Genomic DNA, 21,401 nt, shown 5'->3' on the forward strand with positions numbered 1-21,401 from the left:
TTTGCTTTTAGAGAATGGGGCCCTAAGAAATCAGTCAGCTCTCTAGAAAAGTATAATGCTTAGAAAAACATAAATGATCATTGAATTTTGTGTGGAGGATAGATGGTTGTGAGATTTTAAAGTAGCTATTGCCTGATGAGCTATTGTGAAGGAGACTATCTGAGATCTTTCTTCAACCTTTTAAATTTCATTGGCCATTTCTTCCTGAAGTGTGGCTCGATGTTATCCCACTTACCCATATATAAGCTCTATTCTCTGTATTCCCCTTAGTATCTAGCAGAGTACCTAGAACACAGTAGGTGCTCAATAAATACATTACATTTTTGTTTGAATGAGTATTTTGTTGTAGTTTTATATAGTACAATTTGTACTACAATTTGAAACCTACAATTTGTAGATTAGCAATTGGAGTGTTTCTAGATCTTTTTGGAGTTGTTTCCTGCTTACTATACAATGCTTGTTGATGTGATAAAATGGAAGTTAGGTTCCTCAATGGAATTTATGCCTATTAAGGATTTTAATGTACAACAAAACATAATATACTTCATCTGAGATGCTCAGATCACTTCTGATAACTATATACTGTCTATATGATAACATATAATATACAGTCCATAATGTATATAATATGCATTCTATAATGACTTTTACCTGAGATGCTCAGATTATGTTCCCAAAATTTCCCTCCATATTACACAGTACAGAAAATAAATTAAAATGAACATTACTATAGCATAAAATACAATAAACTGCAAGTCAGATGACTGGGATTGCAACTCTGCTTAGCCAGTCACTAGCCCAGTGAAAAACCATGTCTTTGAGTATCTTTTTCTTTATTTGAAAAACAAGAGTTGAAGCAGGGTTTCTCTCTCATTCCTGAATTCTGTGATTCTTTGAGTGATAACTACTATAGCAACAATAGCCAGGTTTACATTGCAATTTAAGGTTCTAATCCTCACTACAACCTGGGAGGTAAGTGTTATTATTATCTCAATTTTTCAGATAAGGAAATAGAGGCAGAGAAATTAAATGACAAGCATGGTGTTACCCAGATAGTAAATATGGAAATGTAGTTCTGAATTCAGGTCTTCCTGACTCCCAGTTCTGGGCTCTTATCTACTAACTGCCTCTGTAAGCAAAATTACTTGGTTAGTTATATTGTATTAAAGGCCTTCCCCGGGTCTTGTTTCTGAAAAACAGAACCTTTTATATTAAACCTGGGATTTATTCCTAAAATGATCCTTGTACTTTGAAAATCTTTGACCTTATAGCCTTTGAGCTGTTATTGGTTCAAACAAAATAAATTCACTAGGAATTCAGCATTCCTAAGAACTTTCCAGAGACTTTTTATCACTGTTGAATAATTTAGACCAATAAGATTTAGAGCTGCGAATGATTTAGAGCTTAGAAATAACCTAATGTATCCCATGTTAATTTTACACCTGAGGAAACTGAGTACTAAGAAGTTACGACTTGGCCAAAGCCATACAAAGATAATAAGAAATTGAGGAAGCATTCAAAACTAGGTGGGATTTTAAATTCAATGCTCTTTCCACTCTACCTCTTTATTGGTTAATGGTTACAAATTATAGCATTATGTAATCTTTTTTTCCCCCGTAAACATATTTTGAACATTTTGATTTTGTTTTGGTTTGGGACTGGACTTGTCTTGGTATGAGGAAACTGTTTTTTACCAACGGAGACTGGCACCTGCTATGCAATACAGAGAACTGCCCAGGGTGCTGAAATGTCCAGTGGCATACCTGCAGGCATATAACCAGTACATGTAAGGGGTGGGAACTGAACTCAGGGCTTCTTGATTTCAAGGCCAGCTCCGTATCCACTATGTCACTTTGCCTTTCACTGGGAACATATTACACACATGTTTGAAAGGTTACCATAGCAGACCCTCCAAAATTTAAGAGATACAGAGAAGAGGGAGAGACAAAGAGAGTGAAGGCCAAAGGAGACTCTGTCCAAGCCTGCTCTTGACTTCTTTTCACCATCACATTATTGAAGAACTAGTAGTTAGAACCACCACCAGCAACAAGATAGAGAACATAAAAGCACCAGTTTTGAGAACTCTCCCATACAGTGCTTAGATAGCCCATGATAAGACCTTTGGAGGAATCATCACCTGAATCCAGAGTGATATTCCCTTACCTGTGACTGGTAAGGAAGATTTGTTGATATCTGTTCTGGGGGAGTTGGCTGATTTTTACACCAGGGATAGTTAAAAATCTTGGCAGAAGCATGTGAGCCTGAGCCTAAAAGTGATAGCTCACATTTACAAAGTAAGCTTTCAAAGCACATTACATATATTATTCTACTTAATCCTCAAAGCAAGCCTTTGAGGTAGGTACTATTATTAACCCCATTTTAAAGATGAGGAGACCAAGAGGGGTAAAGCACAGAGCCACAGAGTAAGTGTGTAAGGCAGGATTCACACTCAGGTCTTCCTGACTCCCAAGACCAGTGCTCTATACACCATATTGATTTAGGCTATGATCTATAGGCTAGATCAAGATCTTATCTTAAAATTGGTCTAATGAGTCCCTAAGTCTGAGAGGAGTCAATCATGTCATACTTTGATGGACTTGGAGTCAGGAATATATGAGTTCAAATCCATTCTTAGACATTTACTAGCTGTGACCCTGGACAAGTCATTTATTCTCTACCTCAGTTTCCTATTCTGTCAAGTGGGACAATAATAGCAGCTATGTCTCAGGACTATTATGAGGATAACATTAGCTAAATATTTGTAAAGTGCTTTGCAAACTTTAGAGATATAGGTAAATGCTGTCATTAATATTATTATTATTGGTGTGCAGTAGATATTCCATTTATTACTTTTGTTCCTTTTGCTGATCCTATGCCTGCAAGTAAAAACCATGACATATGTGGTAGACATAATTTTATTAAATTGGGGCTCTTCTTCTTTTTTGGGGGTGGGGTGTGGCAATGAGGGTTAAGTGACTTGTCCACGATCACACAGCTAGTAAGTGTCAAGTGTCTGAGGCCAGATTTGAACTCAGGTCCTCCTGAATCCAGGGCCAGTACTTTATTCACTGTACCATCTAGCTGCCCCAATTAGGGTTCTTCTTAGAGATAACAGCAGACTGATCGAGGGAAGGAGGATTTTCTTGGTGGGATGGAGATAGATCTGGATCTATAATGATTGGGTAAATCCCCCCTAACCAGACTAATGAATAAAACCAGTAGACCCCCAGGAAGAGATAAAATTGGCAAATGATGCCAACTTTCTGAGAGGTATAAAGGTTTTGACTTTCCTTTGGACCTCTCTCAAATGTGTGGAATGAATGCTGCTGTGGTAAGCATGGGATGACCTTCCCTATGCTTGATCATTTTGGTGAATAAGAACAAATACATCTGCTTGATGGTAACCATTGCTCCTGGTGAGTAAGCTTGCAATATTAAGGGAATTGTTCTTTTTTGTGTGTAGTTAACAGTGTGATTAATGGCTTGGTTGTTCTTGTTGTTGTTATTTTTTGTTAGTTTTCAGGAAGCGGAGGGGAGGGTGATGTATCCAGAGTGGGAAGAAGGACTCATAGTATTTTTTTGGGGGGGGGCAGGGTAATGAGGCTTAAGTGACTTGCCCAGGGTCACACAGCTAAGTATGTGACAAGTGTCTGAAGCTGGATTTGAACTCAGGTCCTCCTGAATCCAGGGCCGGTGCTTTATCCGTTGTGCCACCTAGCTTCGCCTCCCCCCCCCCCCCAGGACTCATAGTATTTTGAACCTAAAGGTGGATAGAATCTAACGGTAACAATGTGGGGCATTTGTCATATAACATACAATGGTCACCAAGGAATCATATAGAGAAGCTGATGTAATGTCTGGAGAATTGATTTCAACAGATTAATCTAATTCAGAACCAGAGTTTGACTTAACTTACCATCTATAGTTGAACATTGCTGCAACCAAGACTTCCCAAAAATTTGATCCACCCTTTCCCCATGACGCACCACCAAAAGACTTCTTCTATGTGTCAATACCTGAGGAAATCAGCAGAAAAAGAATTTCAAACATTTGCTACAATAATTTAAGCTCAACCTTTGTATAGTGCTTTTACAGACCATCAAATGCTTTTTACATTTTTTGATGCTTAAATCCACTCTGTGAGGGAGGTAAGACAAGTACTATTATCTCCTTTTTATAGAAGAGGAAGTGAAAGTCTAAAGATATTAAGTGGCTTACATGCTATCATACAATTAGTAAGTGGGACTTGAACACAGATATTCTGATTTCAAACACTATTCTTTCTTTTTTTTCCATATAAATATTTTATTATTTTCCAGTTACATTTAGAGATACTTTCAACATTTGTTTTTATAAGATTTCTAGTTTCAAATTTTTGTCCCTCCCTCCACTCCCTCCCCTCTCCCCACGACAGCAAGTAATCTTTTTTTTTTTTTTTTGGTGGGGCAATGGGGGTTAAGTGACTTGCCCAGGGTCACACAGCTAGTAAGTGTCAAGTGTCTGAGGCCAGATTTGAACTCAGGTCCTCCTGAATCCAGGGCTGGTGCTTTATCCACTGCCCCACCTAGCTGCCCCCACAGCAAGTAACCTGATATTAAACACTATTCTTTTTTTTTTTTAGGACAAAGAGGATGAAGTGACTTGCCCAGGGTTGCACAGCCAGTAACTGTCAAGTATCTGAGGCCAGCTTTGAACTCAGGTCCTCCTGAATCCAGGGCCAGTGCTTTATCCACTGCGCCTTCTAGCTGCCCCCTCCCCCAACACTATTCTTTTTAACACCAAACTGCCATAAAGATCATTACTTCTAATAAGATTGTAGCATACTGATATAGAAATAGGACTTTCCCCCATAATCATGGTAATTTCAGCATAGGTCTTCTTTACTTCTTCTCAGACAATACTTTTCACAGCTTCCATAGAATAGACAAGTATTTGAAAATATTAAAAATAGTATTGAAAATTTTGACCTCTTAGCAAGATTCTGAGTTGTGAATGTTCTGCCTCTTTTTCCTGGGGCTCTTTCCCTTTCTTTCTTTAGAGAAAATCCTTTACTTCAAGGATCATTTAGAGGATCATCCAAGATCATTCCTCTATTGTGTTAGAATTTATCTAAGTTTTTAAGGGTCACTTTGATGACGCCAACAATTATAGTTTACTTTCTATTTATACCAATGATTCACTTAACTTTTCATTCAAGCCAAGCACTTAGCTATTATGCCATCTGGTATTTATATACTAAGTATAGGTTTTATTTAATTTTCTCTAGTGCTTTTAAGTATTAACATACTTTTCTTGCTTATTTCTTTTAACCATATTTATTTTTATTGTTGCCTTGCCTGAGATCATGATAACCACCTCTGATGTTTTGAATTCTGATAAAGAATATTAAATTATCCTTCTACAGCTCATTTTGTGTGTTTGTGAATCTTTAGGTTTTGTGTTTACTCTTTTATTTGTGTTTTACCTTGGTCTTCTCTCTCTCTCTCTCTCTCTCTCTCTCTCTCTCTCTCTCTCTCTCTCTCTCTCTCTCTCTCTCTCTTTTTTGGTGGGGAAATAAGGATTAAGTGACTTGCCCAGGGTCACACAGCTAATAAGTGTCAAGTTTCTGAGGCCAGATTGAAACTCAGTTCCTTCTGAATCCAGGGCTGGTGCTTTATTCACCCCTTGGTCTTCTCTTAAGGCTTTTATTATTTCATTGTGTTTGTTTTGTTCTTTTTACTCATACTTTCATTTATTTGTTTATTCATTAATCATTCAGTTCATTTATTCATTCATTTATTCATCTGTGTCTGTTTGTTTTTGCCATTCTTTTGTTGAGATTTTGTACTCTGGCTAGCCTCATCTGGTGTTTTTGAATGGGATGATTAAACCTTGTTTGGGCCCATCTGGATCTAATTAGTGATGCCATTTCAGATAGCATAGTTGATGTTAGGCCCAGTGTTAACCTAAATCTTTGGCTTTGGTCTCAACTTCCCTTTGTTCATTGAGGGTTTCAGTGTCACCTGGTCTTTGTCTTTTCCTTCCATAATCCCTAATCAGGAGTTGATTCCACAACCTTCTGGGTACTTTACTTTTTCCAATACAGTTAGCAATCCCATTGGTCTCAAGCCTCCTGCACAGCTCAGTGGGTGCTAATTCCCTGTTCTTGAGTTGGCTCTGTCTCCTGCTGTGGCTCCCAGTGCTACAGGAAGTTTATTGTTAAGCCTTTTCTCCCCAAGAAATAACATCTGTAAAGTGTACATTACCTGGCATACAATAGGTACTTAATAAATGCTTATTCCCTCCCAATAAATTTCAAAATTATGTTAGGTAGTGTTATTTTTATTATATTGGCCATGAGCAGTGGCTCTCTAATTATTTGTCTATTTTTATTTCTTTCAAGAGTGTTTTGTAGTTAAAACTTTTACATCTTGTATGGGTCCTATAAATTAACTCCTAGATATTTCATGTACTTTCTAGGTCTTTATGAGTGGAATTTTTCTTATTGTTTCTTCCTAGTTTTTCTTAGTATTGAACAAAAATGCTAATGCATTTTGTATCTACAACATTAACATTATTGTATCGTTTTAATTTAGACTCTTAGTTTAGTACACCATTACGTCATCTTCAAATAGGGATAAATTAGGTTCCTCTTTGCTAATGTTTGTACCTTTTATTTCATTCTTGTTAATTCTAATACTAGAATTTCTAGAACTATGAAAAATGATAGTAGCAAGAATGTGATTCCTTGTTTTACCCCCTTCTTTTTCTGCACCTTCCTTTTGTAACTTTTTTTTGGTGCCCTCCCCCCAGACCCCACTTTCCCTTTTGTTTTTAGTGTGACAGTTCTCAAAATGTAGTTCACGGACTCCTGAGAGTCTCTGTGATTCTTTCAAGGGGTTTGAAAGGTCAATAATATTGTATTCACACTAATTTGTATTCATAATAATGAATAAAGTATTCATAATGATTTTGTTGTTGTTGTTCAGTCGGTTTCAGTCATGTCCAACTCTTTGTGACCCAATTTGGGGTTTTCTTGGCAAAGATACTAGAGTACTTTGTCATTTCCTTCTTCAGATAATTTTTCATCATTCATAAAGATACTAAGACATTATAATTTCTAATATGGTAAATGCTGACAGCTATAACCAACATAAACAAAAGCTCTTTGTGGGTTGTTCTCAATAATTTTAAAGAGAGTAAAGGGGTCTAGAGACTAAAAGGTTGAAAACTGCTGTTCTGTTTGAAGAATCACTGTTCTTCATTGCCAATAATGTTAGCTCTTAGATTTAAATCTATACTTCTGATCATACTAGAAAAGGGATCTTCCATATCTCTCCATTGTAGGATTTTTAATGTAAATGGATGTTGAATTTTATCCAAGGCTTTGGGACATTTATTAAAACAATCATGTGGTTTTTCTTATCTTTGTTATTTGTCTAATTAATTATGCTAATTGGTTTGTTTAATGTGTAATTATATTCCTGTTATATATCCAGCTTGGTAATAGTGAATTATTTTCTATGAGAATTTTATTTTTAAAATTGCTATTTGTCTTTATTAGTTAGAGTCGTCTATAATTCTCTCTGTTTTATCTTTTCTATGTTTCAATATCAGGACTATTGTGGGGATTTGGCAGTATGCTTTGTAACTCTATATTTTAGAGTAATTTTTGTAGTATCAGTATTAATTGCTCTTTAAATATCTGATAAAGTATGCTTGTAAAAACATTTGACGGCTATTTTCTTTGTCTATTTTTCAAAAGAATTTCTCAACTTCTTTTTGAGATTGGGTTGTTTTAAGATCTCTATTTCTTGGATTTCTTTGGAGGGGGAGTATTTTATATATTTTTAGATACTCATCATTTTCTTTCATAGTATCATCTTTACTGGCATTCCCAGCTTTACTGGTATTGGGTTTGGGGTTTTTAAACATTTCTCTCTTAAAAGACTCTGGATATATTTGAGCTGAAAAATATTAAATCCTTTGCAATAAGAAAAATTTTGTGGTAAATAAGGCAGGAAATTTTTTTGATAGGTTGTAATATTATCATGGCACCATCATTATGTGGGAGACTACTTTTTTTCCCCCCAAAGAGCCAAGAGTCATGGATCAGAGAAAAAGGGAGGGGAGAATGCAGAGTTGAAATTTTTGCCTTTCCTGAGTGCTCAGACATCAATGTCATCATTGCTGGCCCTGACATTGTTGAGAAGTTAATTATTGGTGTTTCAAGATTCTGGGCTTTGTGTCCTCTTCTTCCCTTCCATTTTCTTTACCCCCTCCCCATTATTGGCATTGATCTTTCTTCCCATCTAGGTGTCAAATTTGGGCTTTGAGAGACTTAACACCCAGAAAGAAGGTGATAGTTCTACTGTATTCTTCCCTAATCAGACCATATCTGTAGCACATTCATTTTTGGAAAGGATAGTGAAAATTTGTGGATTGTCAGAGAAAGACAACTAGGATAGTGAAAAGCCTTGAGGTTTTTCTTTTGGAGGATGGCTAAAGGAATTGGGTATGTTTATTTTATTTTATTTTTGTGTGTGTGTGTGGGGGGCAATGAGGGTTAAGTGACTTGCCCAGGGTCACACAGCTAGTAAGTGTCAAGTGTCTGAGGTTGGATTTGAACTCAGGTCCTCCTAATTCCAGGGCCAGTGCTTTATCCACTGTGCCACCTAGCTGTCCCCAATTTTTTTTTGTGGGGCAATGAGGGTTAAGTGACTTGCCCAGGGTCACACAGCTAGGGTATGCTTATTTAGTAGGAGAGAAGACCTAGGCAGGAAATGATAGCAGCCTTCAAATATCTGAAGAGTTTTCCTGTGGAAGAAGGATTAGGTTTTTTTTCCTGGTTGTCCCAGAGGGCAGAACTAGGAGCAATGATGCAAATAAAGGTTTGATACAAAGAAAAATTTATTAATGTAACTGATTGACCAATGACTGAATTTAATATCTGTGTGGACTTCAGGACACGTGCAAGTATTGGTTTTATTTTGCTTACTACATGAATAAGAGTAGCCTTTCTATTGACTGCTGAACCAGAGTTGAAAATGGCTTTGAAAAGCACAAAGGCCTTGGGTCTTCATCTCACCAGTGGGTCTACTATCACGTGGGCCAGGAATACATGGTTTTTCTGTTAATTATTTGTGGTGTCTATTCTTTCCTGATCTTAAGTGAAAGAGTATTATAGTAAGTTTCAATCTAATGAGCTTTCAAAAGTCAGGAGAACAAACCACCAGAGGTCCAGGAGCCAGAATTTGAGGGCTATCAAAACAACCCTGAGGAGCATCCAGGGCCCAGCTCAGTGGTGCATTGGCACTTTAGCCAAGATATGGAGTCCTTTAAGAGGGCCAGACTTATTTATCAGTTATGCCACATTTGAGAATAAAAGTGGTAGGGGCGGAGATTTGGTACCTCTGAGCCATGTGCTTTGTGCCTGTCTCCCCATGAAAAGTCCAAGGATTTCTTTCATGGTTTTCCTCCCCCCACCCTTCCCTTCCCTTGCTCCTAAATAAACTATCACCTTATTCTAACTACTTTTTGTGTGCAAGAGGGTGTAATTATTTAAAGAGGAATTCCTAAGAACCCCAACTCCCACCAACCCATACCCCATTTCCCACCATATCATTTGGCGCTCGAACATTGTAGGGACGCGGGATTTTCCTCTTTCCTCTTAGCACACAAAACTGGGGGGTGGGAACCTCCCTTCTGGGTTTCCTTTCTCCCTTTCCCGCCTGACTCAACCTCCCGTTTGAGTCACAGAGAGGTAGAGAGAGGGTCAGCTTTCGCACGCGACAGTGGAGGGCAGCCTGAGTTTCCCTCCCTCGCTGAAAGCTCAAACAGACGTCTGGACCACGCTTGGCACACAACCTGGAGGTAAGGCCCTACCTTCTGGGTTTCTCTTCTCCTTCTGCCACCGGACTCAACCTCCTGTTTGAGTCACAGAGAGGTAGAGATGGTCGGCATCTGCACGACAGCAGAGAGCGGCCTGGGACTCCTAGATGTCCGAACCACTCTAGGACCCTCAGACTACACGTTTCTGGAATGAGTATAAAGCCTGCACAAGATGGCACAGTCTGAGGACATAGGTTTTTTACTCTCAACTCTGCAATTTGATGTTGCTTAACCTTGGACAAATCACTTGAATTCTCTGAGCCTCTAAAATAAGGGCTCCGTCTAGAGCAGAACCCGTTGCTGCCGCCGAGATGTTGATGCCCAAGAAGAACAGAATTGCTATCTACAAACTCCTTTTTAAGGAGAGAGTAATGGTAGCCAAGAAAGATGTCCACATGCCAAAGCATCCTGAGCTGGCAGACAAGAATGTGCCCAGGGCAGCTAGGTGGCGCAGTGGATAGAGCACCAGCCCTGGAGTCAGGAGTACCTGGGTTCAAATTCGGCCTCAGACACTTAACACTTACTAGCTGTGTGACCCTGGGCAAGTCACTTAACCCCAATTGCCTCACTAAAAAACAAAAAACAAAAAAAAGAATGTGCCCAATCTCCATGTAATGAAGGCTATGCAGTCTCAAAAGTCTTGTGGCTATGTTAAGGAGCAGTTTGCATGGAGGCATTTCTACTGGTATCTCACCAATGAGGGCATTCAGTATCTCTGGGATTACCTTCACCTGCCCCCCTGAGATTGTGCCTGCCACACTCCGAAGAAGTCGTCCTGAGATGGGAAGGCCAAGGCCTAAAGGCCTGGAGAGTGAGCGACCTCCCCGGCTTACTGCCGGTGAAGCTGACAGAGACACATACAGACAAAGTGCTGCTCCCCCTGGTGCTGACAAGAAGGCTGAGGCTGGTGCTGGGTCAGCAACAGAATTCCAAACTATTTTAAATTTGAGCTTATTCTCCCCAGGGAGCTAGGTAGTACAGGTACCTTTGGAGAAAACATTCTAGAATGGGGACTTAAGCCAACACCATTAGAGAAAATGTCACCCCAACCCTTAGGCTATACACTTAGAATCCTGAGGGGGAGGTGCAGACATACTCTAGGAACTCAAGTCACTAGTATGTGTATAGGGTAATAAGGTAAGTAGATCTTGCTACACCATTATAGTAATTTCAAAGTGGATTAGGTTGTATCTAAAAGTGCCCTTTCCCTAGATGTCTTCAAGCAAAGATTTAATGAACACTTCTCTAGTATGTTGTAGAGAGTATACTTGTTCTAGTATGGTTTGACCTAAATGTCTTAGAAGGTTCCTTCGAATTCTAATATTCTCTTAATTTAATTCCATTCAGAACATTGCTTCTGCAAAGCTGCTATTTTTTCTTTTGTTATTTTTGCTATTCTCTGATGTATTCAGCTTAGTGTCTAAGTGTCTATGAAGTGTCTACATGGAGACACTTTTTCACTCTTCCTCCTCCATTTTCTTTCTTTAAATTTTTTTTGGGTGAGGCAATTGGGGTTAAGTGACTTACCCAGGGTCACACAGCTAATAAGTGTCAAGTGTCTGAAGCCGGATTTGAACTCAGGTCCTCCTGACTCCAGGACCAGTACTCTATCCACTGTGCCACCTAGCTGTCACACCTCCTCCATTTTCAATTTAAAGACATCTTATTCAGATGAACAAGCTTTCAGACCCAAGCATTCTCTGTGACTTACTTTACATATACTTTTTCCCTAGCCAAGAGCCCAGACTTGTAGAATCTTATGCCAAATTTACTTTTCCCTTACAATCCTTGTTTGTCTCCCTGATAGCTCAGGTATAAAAATGGTAGGTATTTGTGAAAAAGCCCAAATATAAGGAAGACCCCTTTCAACTAAAACCAGAAGGATTCAGAGCAGATGTTGGGTAAGTAGGCTTTATGTCTCATCAACAGTATAAAGTTTTTATTGCTAAAATAGTACAATTTCTAAGAGAATTATGTATCAATGTTAAAAAAATGAGATGAAGTTCATAGAGCATATTTCTTATGAATTTTCCTTACAAGCATAATATTTCATTCAAATGTGTGGCTGACAGTAGTTTTAATATAAAAATGTTGATTACCTGCAAAGTCTGCATTTTGCTTGCTTTTGTTGTCATTAATGAGTGATGCAATTTATAGTTCATTGGAATACTGTGTTCACTGTTCTTGGAGTCCAGACCAATGGCTAGACTAAATGTATAAGTTCTGTTAAAAATATAGAAACAATGGAGAGACATTGAAAAATTCAGTCAGAAGTTTGGGGTTTGTGTTTCAAAAAGTAACACCATACCATTCTAAACATCTCATCAGCATCAAAAAATATCTAAGAAACATGCTTGTACATAAGCTATATGCTTGGGGTTTAATAAAGTCTGCTATCTAGAAATCTTCAATTATTATTAGCAAATTCATTCAACAAGGCATTTGCCAAGTGCTCACTATGTATATTGTGAAGGATACAAAAAGAATAAAACATTGTTACTGAAAAAACAACTATTATGAAAGGTAGAGAGTCCTACTCCATTGTCTCATTATAAGGTGGAAGTAATCCTGAGTTCTCAAAGATGAGGAAATCAGAGTGCAAGTTCTGGTAGGTTTTTCTAAGCTAGAAAGGCTTTGAAGTTATGTATGATCCCAGTGATGGATTTTGTTCTGTTTCAAATTCTTTGGCCAAAGACGTCCATGAAACAGGGTTAGGAATATGAAAATGCATTGAGATGTGACATACTGTAAGAGTTTAGATGAGAGAGAATTCTGTCCAATTTAGGAACAGGGAGGCAGGGAATACTATGAGAGAAAATATTTGATCTGGGCCTTGAAGATAGTCAATAATGAACAATTGCAGTAAACACAAGAAAAAACACGTATAATATGTATAGGGAAAAGGATAAAACATTTAATCAGGTGGATTGGAAGCATATTGAAAAGCCTTTTTCATTCCACTAAAAATAATTTCTAGTCCAATTTAAATATTGGTGATGTATCGGGAGAGTGAATAAGCATTTGTTTCTCAAACCCAATTTTTGTTGTTTATATGTTCATGGGTATTGAAATTTTGCCCACTTATTTTAGTTCTGTCCTGTGGGGTTAAGCAGAAGATTCCAATCCCTCTTTAATGTATCATCAGTTCTTCCAATAATTGAAAACATTTATTGTGTACTCTTCATTTTCTCTCCTCCAGGCTATCTGCCAGCCCCATCCAATTCTCATGTATGACATAAATATGAGGCTATTTTCACTATTGCTTGACTTCCTCTGAATGCTTGGTAGTTTATCATCTGTGCTATGATGACTGTGGTGCTACTTCTATTCAACTCACAAGACTCTGTGACTGTACTGGAGGTGTTATATCTCTATACTGTCCCTAATATTCCTGGTGCTGCTCTAGCTTATTATCTCTTTGTCACTACCTTACATCGAAACCTACTGTGAACTGCCAAGATGTGGCATCATCCATTTCCTATTGTCAACTATTCAATAACATTTGAATGCTTCAATATTCCTTAAAATCAATTCTGGACTAAGAGAGGCCTGCGATTGAGCTCATCACTAATAGCTCTTAGTGGAACAACATTTAAATACTAACAGGAAAAACTAAATGAATTACAAAGAGAAATAGGCATTAAAATTATAATGGTGGTAATCTCATTGTATTCCTTTATACCCTAGAAAAATCTATTAATGATTTAAAAAAAAAGAAGTTAAGGACTTCAAAATGATAAACCTTTTGCTAATTATTGAATGGAAATAGAAAGGAGTTAACATATTTTCTATCTGTACATGGCATCTTTTCAAAAATTAATCACATATTAGGACTATATACTGTTTGGGTCTAATGGTAGCCATCTAGGGGGCAGGGAGGGATGAAAAAAAGAAATTTTCATGACAATTTTGTTGTATTTTTGAAAAGAATAGCAAATCATCCATAATAGATTTGCAGTTTCATGTGCAATCATCTTTTTTTATTGTACTATGTTATGGAAATGCTTGTTTTAATCCATAAATTAATTAAAAGATCCTAAGAACTGTTAAAACCCCCTAGATAAACCATTAATTAATTTAAAAGGATAAAAAGAAAATCAAATTATTAGTATCAAAAATGAAAAAAGGAGAATTCATAACAAATGAAATAAATGATGAGATTAGAAAATATTTGCTGCACATTTATGCCAATAAAGCCACAACTCATATAAAATACATGAACACTTAAAAATACAAAAATACTCAATTTAACAGAACAAGAAATCAAGAATTTAACAACCCAATCTGAGAGTAGGTAACTTAACTAGTCAGAAAAGAAAAAAAGAGTACTAAATTATAAATAAATATCATCAAACATTCAAAGTGCAAATAACTCTGATATTATCTAAACTATTTGTAAAAATGAGAAAAATACATCCTTCCATAGCATGAACGTAGTCTTGATATTTAAACCAGAGGGAGTTAAAATTGAAACCAAAAACTATGGACTAATAATAATCATAATGATCTCTAATAATAATTTCTTTATTTCTTGAAGGGCTGCTTGCCCAGACTTTATAATCTCCAGAAACTCATCGTTCTGTAAGATTCTGAAACTCACACCTCATTAGTACCTCCTCCCCCAGCTACCTCTCCCTCTGGTTGGAGAGGGTGAGGACATAGACATGGGAGAGCTTTTCCAACATCCTACACCATTTATAAGGAGGGTGCCCAGGGAATCTACCTCATCAATTCCCACTCAATTGTTCTCCCGGATCCTGGAAAAACTCATTAGCCTATCACTCTGTAACTCATACTTCCTCATATTGTTTCCTACCTCAGCTACAGTATTTCATCATCTCCCTGAACTGGGTGCTCTTCTCCACTCCTTTCCTCTCACATCTTGTCTTCTCCTTGTGAACTCTTTGAGGGAAGGTACAGTCTTAGGCATTTCTTTGTATGATCAGCACTTGGCATAGTGCCTGGCACATAGTAGGAACTTGAATGAATATTAACCCTGACTCTAATAAGCATTCAAATATTTTGTTTCTCTTTGTCAGAGGTTGGCAAATTATGGCCAAAGGATCATAGTTAATGACCCTTTCTGTATACTATTTCACATGTTGGTCTTATCATCTTCCATGGATTCAGTTATGACCTGTGTGCAGATAATCCCTAGAACAACTTATGCAGGCCTGACCTCTCTGCTGACCTTCAGTGTCACGTCTTCAACTCTCTATTAGACATATCAATCTGGTTGTTCCATAGAGATCTTAAACTCAATACATCCAAAACTAATGCAAAGATTTAATAATCTACATTATTGGAAGGAATACTCACAATGATGAAATCACCAATGCATTAAAGTATTGAAACACCTTTAATTTTGATAATATTTTCCAATTTACTAAGTGCTTTCCCTTATATTGTTTCCTTTCATGCTCAAAAAACTCAGGTAGTAACATTTTTCTTTTTCCTTCCTTCCTTCCTTCCTTCCTTCCTTCCTTCCTTCCTTCCTTCCTTCCTTCCTTCCTTCCTTCCTTCCTTCCTTTTTTTTGTGTGTGTGGGGGGCAATAAGGGTTAAATGACTTGCCCAGGGTCACACAGCTAGTAAATATCAAGTGTCTGAGGTCAGATTTGAACTCAGGTCCTCCTGAATCCAGGGCTGGTTCTCTATGCACTGAGCCACTTAGCCATCCCCAGTAACATTTTTCAAACAACAAAATTTGCTTTTTTCAAAGATGATGGCAAAATGTCACAAGCAAACCAGGAAATTTGCTATAAATTTATACAAACTAATAAGGAAACACAAATCATTTAATAACAGTGAGATGATTCTAAAGCCAATACATGTGCACACACATATATTTAGCCTAGTTTGGGGGATATATTTTAGGAGTTGAGTAGTAAGAAAAGAATATGTTCTCCCTCACATATACATATACACATACGCTCTAACTTGAATTGCCACTCCAAGGTAGTATTTACACTAACCTGTGTTTAACCCAAGTATCAGACTCATTGGCTCTCTCTGTGTAATTCTCAGGCACAAAGCCCCTGCAGCCTGTTCGGTGGGAGATCCCAATAACCCATCCTTCACTGGCTTCAGCTTGCTGGGTTCGATCAACAAAGATGTAGTCACCTGCAGTAAGCATCAGCTCGTCCATGTTTTGAGGCTTATACTGGAAGAGCGCTCTCAGTGTCTAGAAAAGTAGAAAATTCTTTTCAGGACTTGCAAAACATACAATTTGAGAAGACTTCTTTAAAATTCCTACCTCCAGAATCAAAACAATGATATACATTGTAAATCAGCAGTGTCAAATTCAAAATACAGGCAGCTAGGTGGCAGCAGGCCTGGAGACAGGAAGACTCATTTTCATGAGTTCAAATCCATCCTCAGACACTCACTAGCTGTGTGAACCCAGGTAAGTCACTTAACCCTGTTTCTCTCAATTTCCTCATCTGTAAAATGAGCTGGAGAAGAAACTGGCAATCCATTTTTGTAGCTCTGCCAAGAAAATCCCAAAAGGAATCATGAAGAGTTGGACACAACTGAAAAATGACTAAACAGAAGTCAAATTCAAATAGAAATGGGGGCCACTAAGCTGTACATTAGAATCCTTATGGGCCACATCTTGACTTAGTTTTAAGATGTAATATTATCTATGTTTTATTGAATTTTTATTTCTTTTGTTAAATACTAACAGATTTCATTTTAATCTAATTTGGGCCCCATTCAGGGGTGTTGTGTGTTGAGTGACATCTCTGATATAAAGACTAAAAGTATTATTAGTCTCCATTTCACAGGTGAGGAAACTGAGGCTCAGAGGGGTAAAATTATTTGTAATTTGTTAAATTATTTGTAGGTGTAGTATCAGAAATAGACTTGAACCCAGGTCTTTCTGACTCTCCACTATGCTGGGTCATGTATCAATGGTGTCAAACTCAAATAGAAATGGGGACCGCTAAACTATACATAAGGATTCCTGAAGATTACGAACCCCCCCTCCATTAACATTCTCTTCATTTTATTGCATTTTATTTATTTCATTAAATATTTCTCAGTTATGGGTTTTTTTTGGGGGGGGGCGGGGCAATGAGGGTTAAGTGACTTGCCCAGGTTTCACACAGCTAGTAAGTGTCAAGTGTCTGAGGCTGGATTTGAACTCAGGTCCTCCTGAATCCAGGGCTGGTGCTTTATCCTCTGTGCCACCTAGCTGAACCCCCCCACCCCAATTATGTTTTAAAAATCTGATTCAGGTGGCACATTTGACACCTCCACTGGACATATTATTTAGACAAATTTAATTCTCTTATTTCCCAATTCTTATGTAAGCCAGTGCTTTCAAATTATTACTTGCCCTAAAGCCTATGGTGTTTGTAACATAAAGAAAAATGATGGAGTACTGATGACAATTATATATATATATAAAAGGAAAGCCTCAGAAGCATGATTGCTCAAAGCAGGAATAAGGTTATGCATAAAGGTGAAGGTGAAATAGTAAGATTTGAATGCTGGCTTTCTAACAGAGGGGGTTATGGGAGAAGTTAAGATCAGTGATGAATCTGCACATGAGTATACTAGATTGAATACTCATGTTTGTCCATGAAATTTACATTTTTTTATTTTTTAGTGAGGCAATTGGGCTTAAGTGACTTGCCCAGGGTCACACAGCTAGTAAGTGTTAAGTGTCTGAGTCCGGATTTGAACTCAGGTACTCCTGACTCCAGGGCCGGTGCTCTATCCACTGTGCTACCTAGCTGCCCTGTCCATGAGATTTAGACTCTTCTTTCCATGACGTGCAGAAACACAGACTTGTTTACCCACTCTTAGAGGAAGTCAAACTATCCAAGCTGGTGCCAATTATTTTGGGGAATTGGGACTGTGGATTATGAGGCCATAGTCTGAGATAGACTTCCTAGCAGCCATTCAGAGACTGATGGTAGAGAAAATTGCAGTGTGTGGTCTGGGAGCTCCGCTCCATTGAGGAGCCTGAGACCTCAGGCACACAATCCTCTCTCCCTCCCTTCTGTGACCTTTTGGTAGTAGCTGGTATAGGACTTTTCCCAGATACCTTAAAGAAGGTAAGTAGAAGGAGGTTTGGAGACCAATATACCTGTTCCATTCTTCAGGAAACAGTTCATTTATGATTTTAGCAGGTTTAATAAAGCCCACAGCCACGGAACATTTGACCTCCTGTGTAATCTCTATATTGAGTGTCTTTAGCATATGCTGAATGCCTGTGAAAACATCTCTCCCTGAGGGAAAAGTGTGGACTTTCCTTCAAAGAGACTCATCATACTATGTAAGGGAAGTACATCAGAGGGATGGTGGTACATGCACAGACATCCTGTAGCAGTCCATGGGAGGCTCTTTCTTCGGCAGAAGTGACATTCAAAAGACTTTAGTCAAGTTCTGGCCTTTTTTGCCTCACTATCTTCAGCCGCATTCTTGGTAGATCGCCATGAATCCTTGCAATTCTGTTAAGAGGGAGGCCTTGGAGCTTTCTCTTCTTATGAAACCCCACAGTCCTGTGAAAAGGACTTGATTTTTAAAAAGAAACTCTTTTTTGGGGGGTGGGGGTGGGTAAAGGACTTGATTCTTGACCCTTGCATTTGTTTGTTTTCCATTTTGGGTGAAGACCAGATTTCAAGGTCAGAAGAGATTGAGTAAATGCTAACTTTTATGGCCAGTGCAGCATTGACCCCTTTTCTTTTTGTATTTCTTTCTTTTCTTTTTTTCTTTGCGGGGCAGTGAGGATTAAGTGACTTGCCCAGGGTCACACAGCTAGTAAGTGTCAAGTGTCTGAGGCTGGATTTGAACTCAGGTCCTCCTGAATCCAGGGCCAGTGCTTATCCACTGCACCACCTAGCTGCACCACCTAGCTGCCCCCCACCCCCACCCCAGTGCAGCATTGATACACCCAGTAGCAAGGAGTGTCCTTTGAGGAGTAGCCTTTAATACCCAGACCAGGGTAGCTGAAACAAGGACTAATTGAGTGATCAGGCCACATATGGAAATGAACTTGGTGAGACCAGTGGCACATAGGAACTGAACTGAATGTGTCCTTGAGAAGTTGTGGGGAAATGTTTATATATGTCCTTTCTATGTCTTTGAAGTAAATATCTTTTTTAGAAGCTAATTGGGATTAATCAGTTAAATGGAACTGGGAGAACAAAAATGGGGGGAAACGGTTATAGGGATTCAAAACAATGAAATTAAATAAGCTCCAACCCCTCATGGTACTCTACAGCTTTGAGGGGGAGGTGCAGCCTGAGAGACTGAAAGAAGAAAGTACAGTATACTTGATAAATATCAATATTAACATAGAGGGTCAAGACTGAGGTAAGGAATTTCTCTAGGTTAAGCATTAGGTGGCATTAGGGGCAGCTAGATGGCGCAGTGGTAAAGCACTGGCCCTGGATTCAGAAGTACCTGAGTTCAAATCTGGCCTCAGACACTTGACACTTACTAGCTGTGTGACCCTGGGCAAGTCACTTAACCCTCATTGCCCTGCAAATAACAAAACAAAACAAAACAAAAGAATGGTGGCATTAGAGCTATATATTGTTCTGTTAAAGAAAAACTAGAGGAAAAATGATGCATCATATCATAGATATTTTTGGAACCTAGCTGAGAGAATTTCATTCCTGCTGAGTCTTTTGAATCCTACAGCTTAGCAGCATTTGTATTATATGGTGTATTTTCTTTCTAAATTAGTTGGCATATGGCAAAAAGGTGCTGACGTCTCTATGCTGTGTATGCTGAGGCCTCAGTGAAAATTTAATCCAGCATGAAACAAAACAAAATAAGCAATCAAACTGTAATCCTGGTGGTTGTTCATGCAGTCAGAGTAAGATGCTTTTGACACTTGTCACCTACCTCTCCTTTTTGTCTCTGGGGATTTAATCAGTTATTCTCTGTAAAAATTATTAGCTCTATTTATTTATTTTAGTCTAGAAGCAACATAAAAGACTACCAGGTTGACATGATCATCTGCTCTTTTGCTTTATGGACTTTATATTAAACATGTAAGGAGTATAATCATAATAGCTCATGCTCCCCATTTAGAAAAACTCCTAATATTTAGACAGAAGTGTAGCTCTCTTGCCCAATTAAAATTTTTTTTTTTTTTGGTGAGTCAATTGGGGTTAAGTGACTTGCCCAGGGTCATACAGCTAGTAAGTGTCAAGTGTCTGAGGTCGGATTTGAATTTAGGTCCTCCTGAGTCCCTCTAGGACTAGTGCTCTATCCATTGTGCCACCTAGCTGCCCTGCCCAATTTGAATTTAATGTTTGTCTAACTATCCTCTGGCCTCTTGATGATTGAGGCAAAAATTCAGACTACCCAAAATTCTGGGATTAAGAAAGAAAGTTTGTCACAGTGTCTGTTAATGAACAGGGAGGGGAAGAATAAATCATTTCTTAGAACTCCCTCAGTCCTTGAAGATTTGGATACAAACAGTCACTTCAACCCAACTCTTCTTCAAAATTCTGTATAGGTTAATTGCCCTCCCCAATCTCTTCCTTTTCTGTCACAATTGAGGTTTTCCTTTTCTTACTCTTTTGTCCATTGCTTCTGGCTACCAATTCCTTCTGGGTCAGCTCTTGAGGTCCCCCTTATTCCATTCAGTCTGTCATAGATTTTATAGCACTTCAAAAACTCTGTGCCATGACTCAATCTGCCTTCTGGCTCAAAGATCTTGATTGTTCTTAAGGCCAAGGGAAATGCTTTTCCCTCTGAACTACAAATCTCAAAATGCCAATCAATACTCAAAATTCATTCGTTTTTCAAATGAAACAAAAGGGGGGACTGTTATGATAGGAATGACGCCACCTACTGGAGACTTACTATAGGAAAGCTCCACCATGAGGAGAATGCCTCAGAGGGCAAGGCCATGCGGCTTTTCCTTGGCGTCAGGAAGTGACATTTGCTCATGGGTACTGTCTATCAAGGCTACCAGCCAATCAATTTGAGGAGCCTCCCATTTGCTGGGAGGAGACAGGAAGGAGGAAGGAGGGCTTGCACGGAGAGCTCTGTTGCTTTTTGGTTCCTGACTTCACCGTGGTGGGGGGGTGGGGGGGGGGGAGAGAGAGAGAGAGAGACAGACACTCCAGAGGATTTCACAGGAAAATTGAGGAAAGATAGGAATGTCAGGCTGTTGGAATTCTGTTCTCAATCTTTCTCTTTCTATCTTTGAATAAACCCTTAAAAACCTAAACTCATTTTATCACTGATTATAGTCAGTTTCCCCCAAAACTGAGGGGACAGATTAGAACCCACATTTAGAATTTTAAATTACACACATGTAACATTGCATTTTACAATGATTTTTTTTGTAGGTTAGGAATATTTCTCTTTTTGGCTCAAACACTTCAGGACATACATGAATATATATATACATATATATACACACACACACACATACCACTTCAGGACATACATGAATATATCTATATTATATATCTATATCTATCTATATAGATAGATATATACACATATATATACACATGCATATGTTATATATCCATGCACATTATATATATCATTT

General features: G+C 38.3%; 1 protein-coding gene and 1 pseudogene across 1 annotated transcript in view; one reads left to right on the forward strand and one right to left on the reverse strand.

The window, feature by feature from the left end:
* UBASH3A (ubiquitin associated and SH3 domain containing A) overlaps nucleotides 1-21,401 on the reverse strand; it is a 104,536-nt gene that overhangs the window by 27,250 nt on the left and 55,885 nt on the right. The window contains exons 6-8 of the mRNA XM_043996378.1: nucleotides 15,844-16,052; nucleotides 11,970-12,093; nucleotides 3,917-4,016 (exon numbers count right to left, since the gene is read on the reverse strand). Coding sequence (XP_043852313.1) covers nucleotides 3,917-4,016; nucleotides 11,970-12,093; nucleotides 15,844-16,052 — 433 coding nt within the window. The remainder of the gene's footprint in view (nucleotides 1-3,916; nucleotides 4,017-11,969; nucleotides 12,094-15,843; nucleotides 16,053-21,401) is intronic.
* Nucleotides 10,182-10,842, forward strand: LOC122746048 (annotated as a pseudogene).

Source organism: Dromiciops gliroides, chromosome 3 (assembly GCF_019393635.1).
Source record: "Dromiciops gliroides isolate mDroGli1 chromosome 3, mDroGli1.pri, whole genome shotgun sequence".
NCBI classification, from domain to species: Eukaryota; Metazoa; Chordata; class Mammalia; order Microbiotheria; family Microbiotheriidae; genus Dromiciops; species Dromiciops gliroides.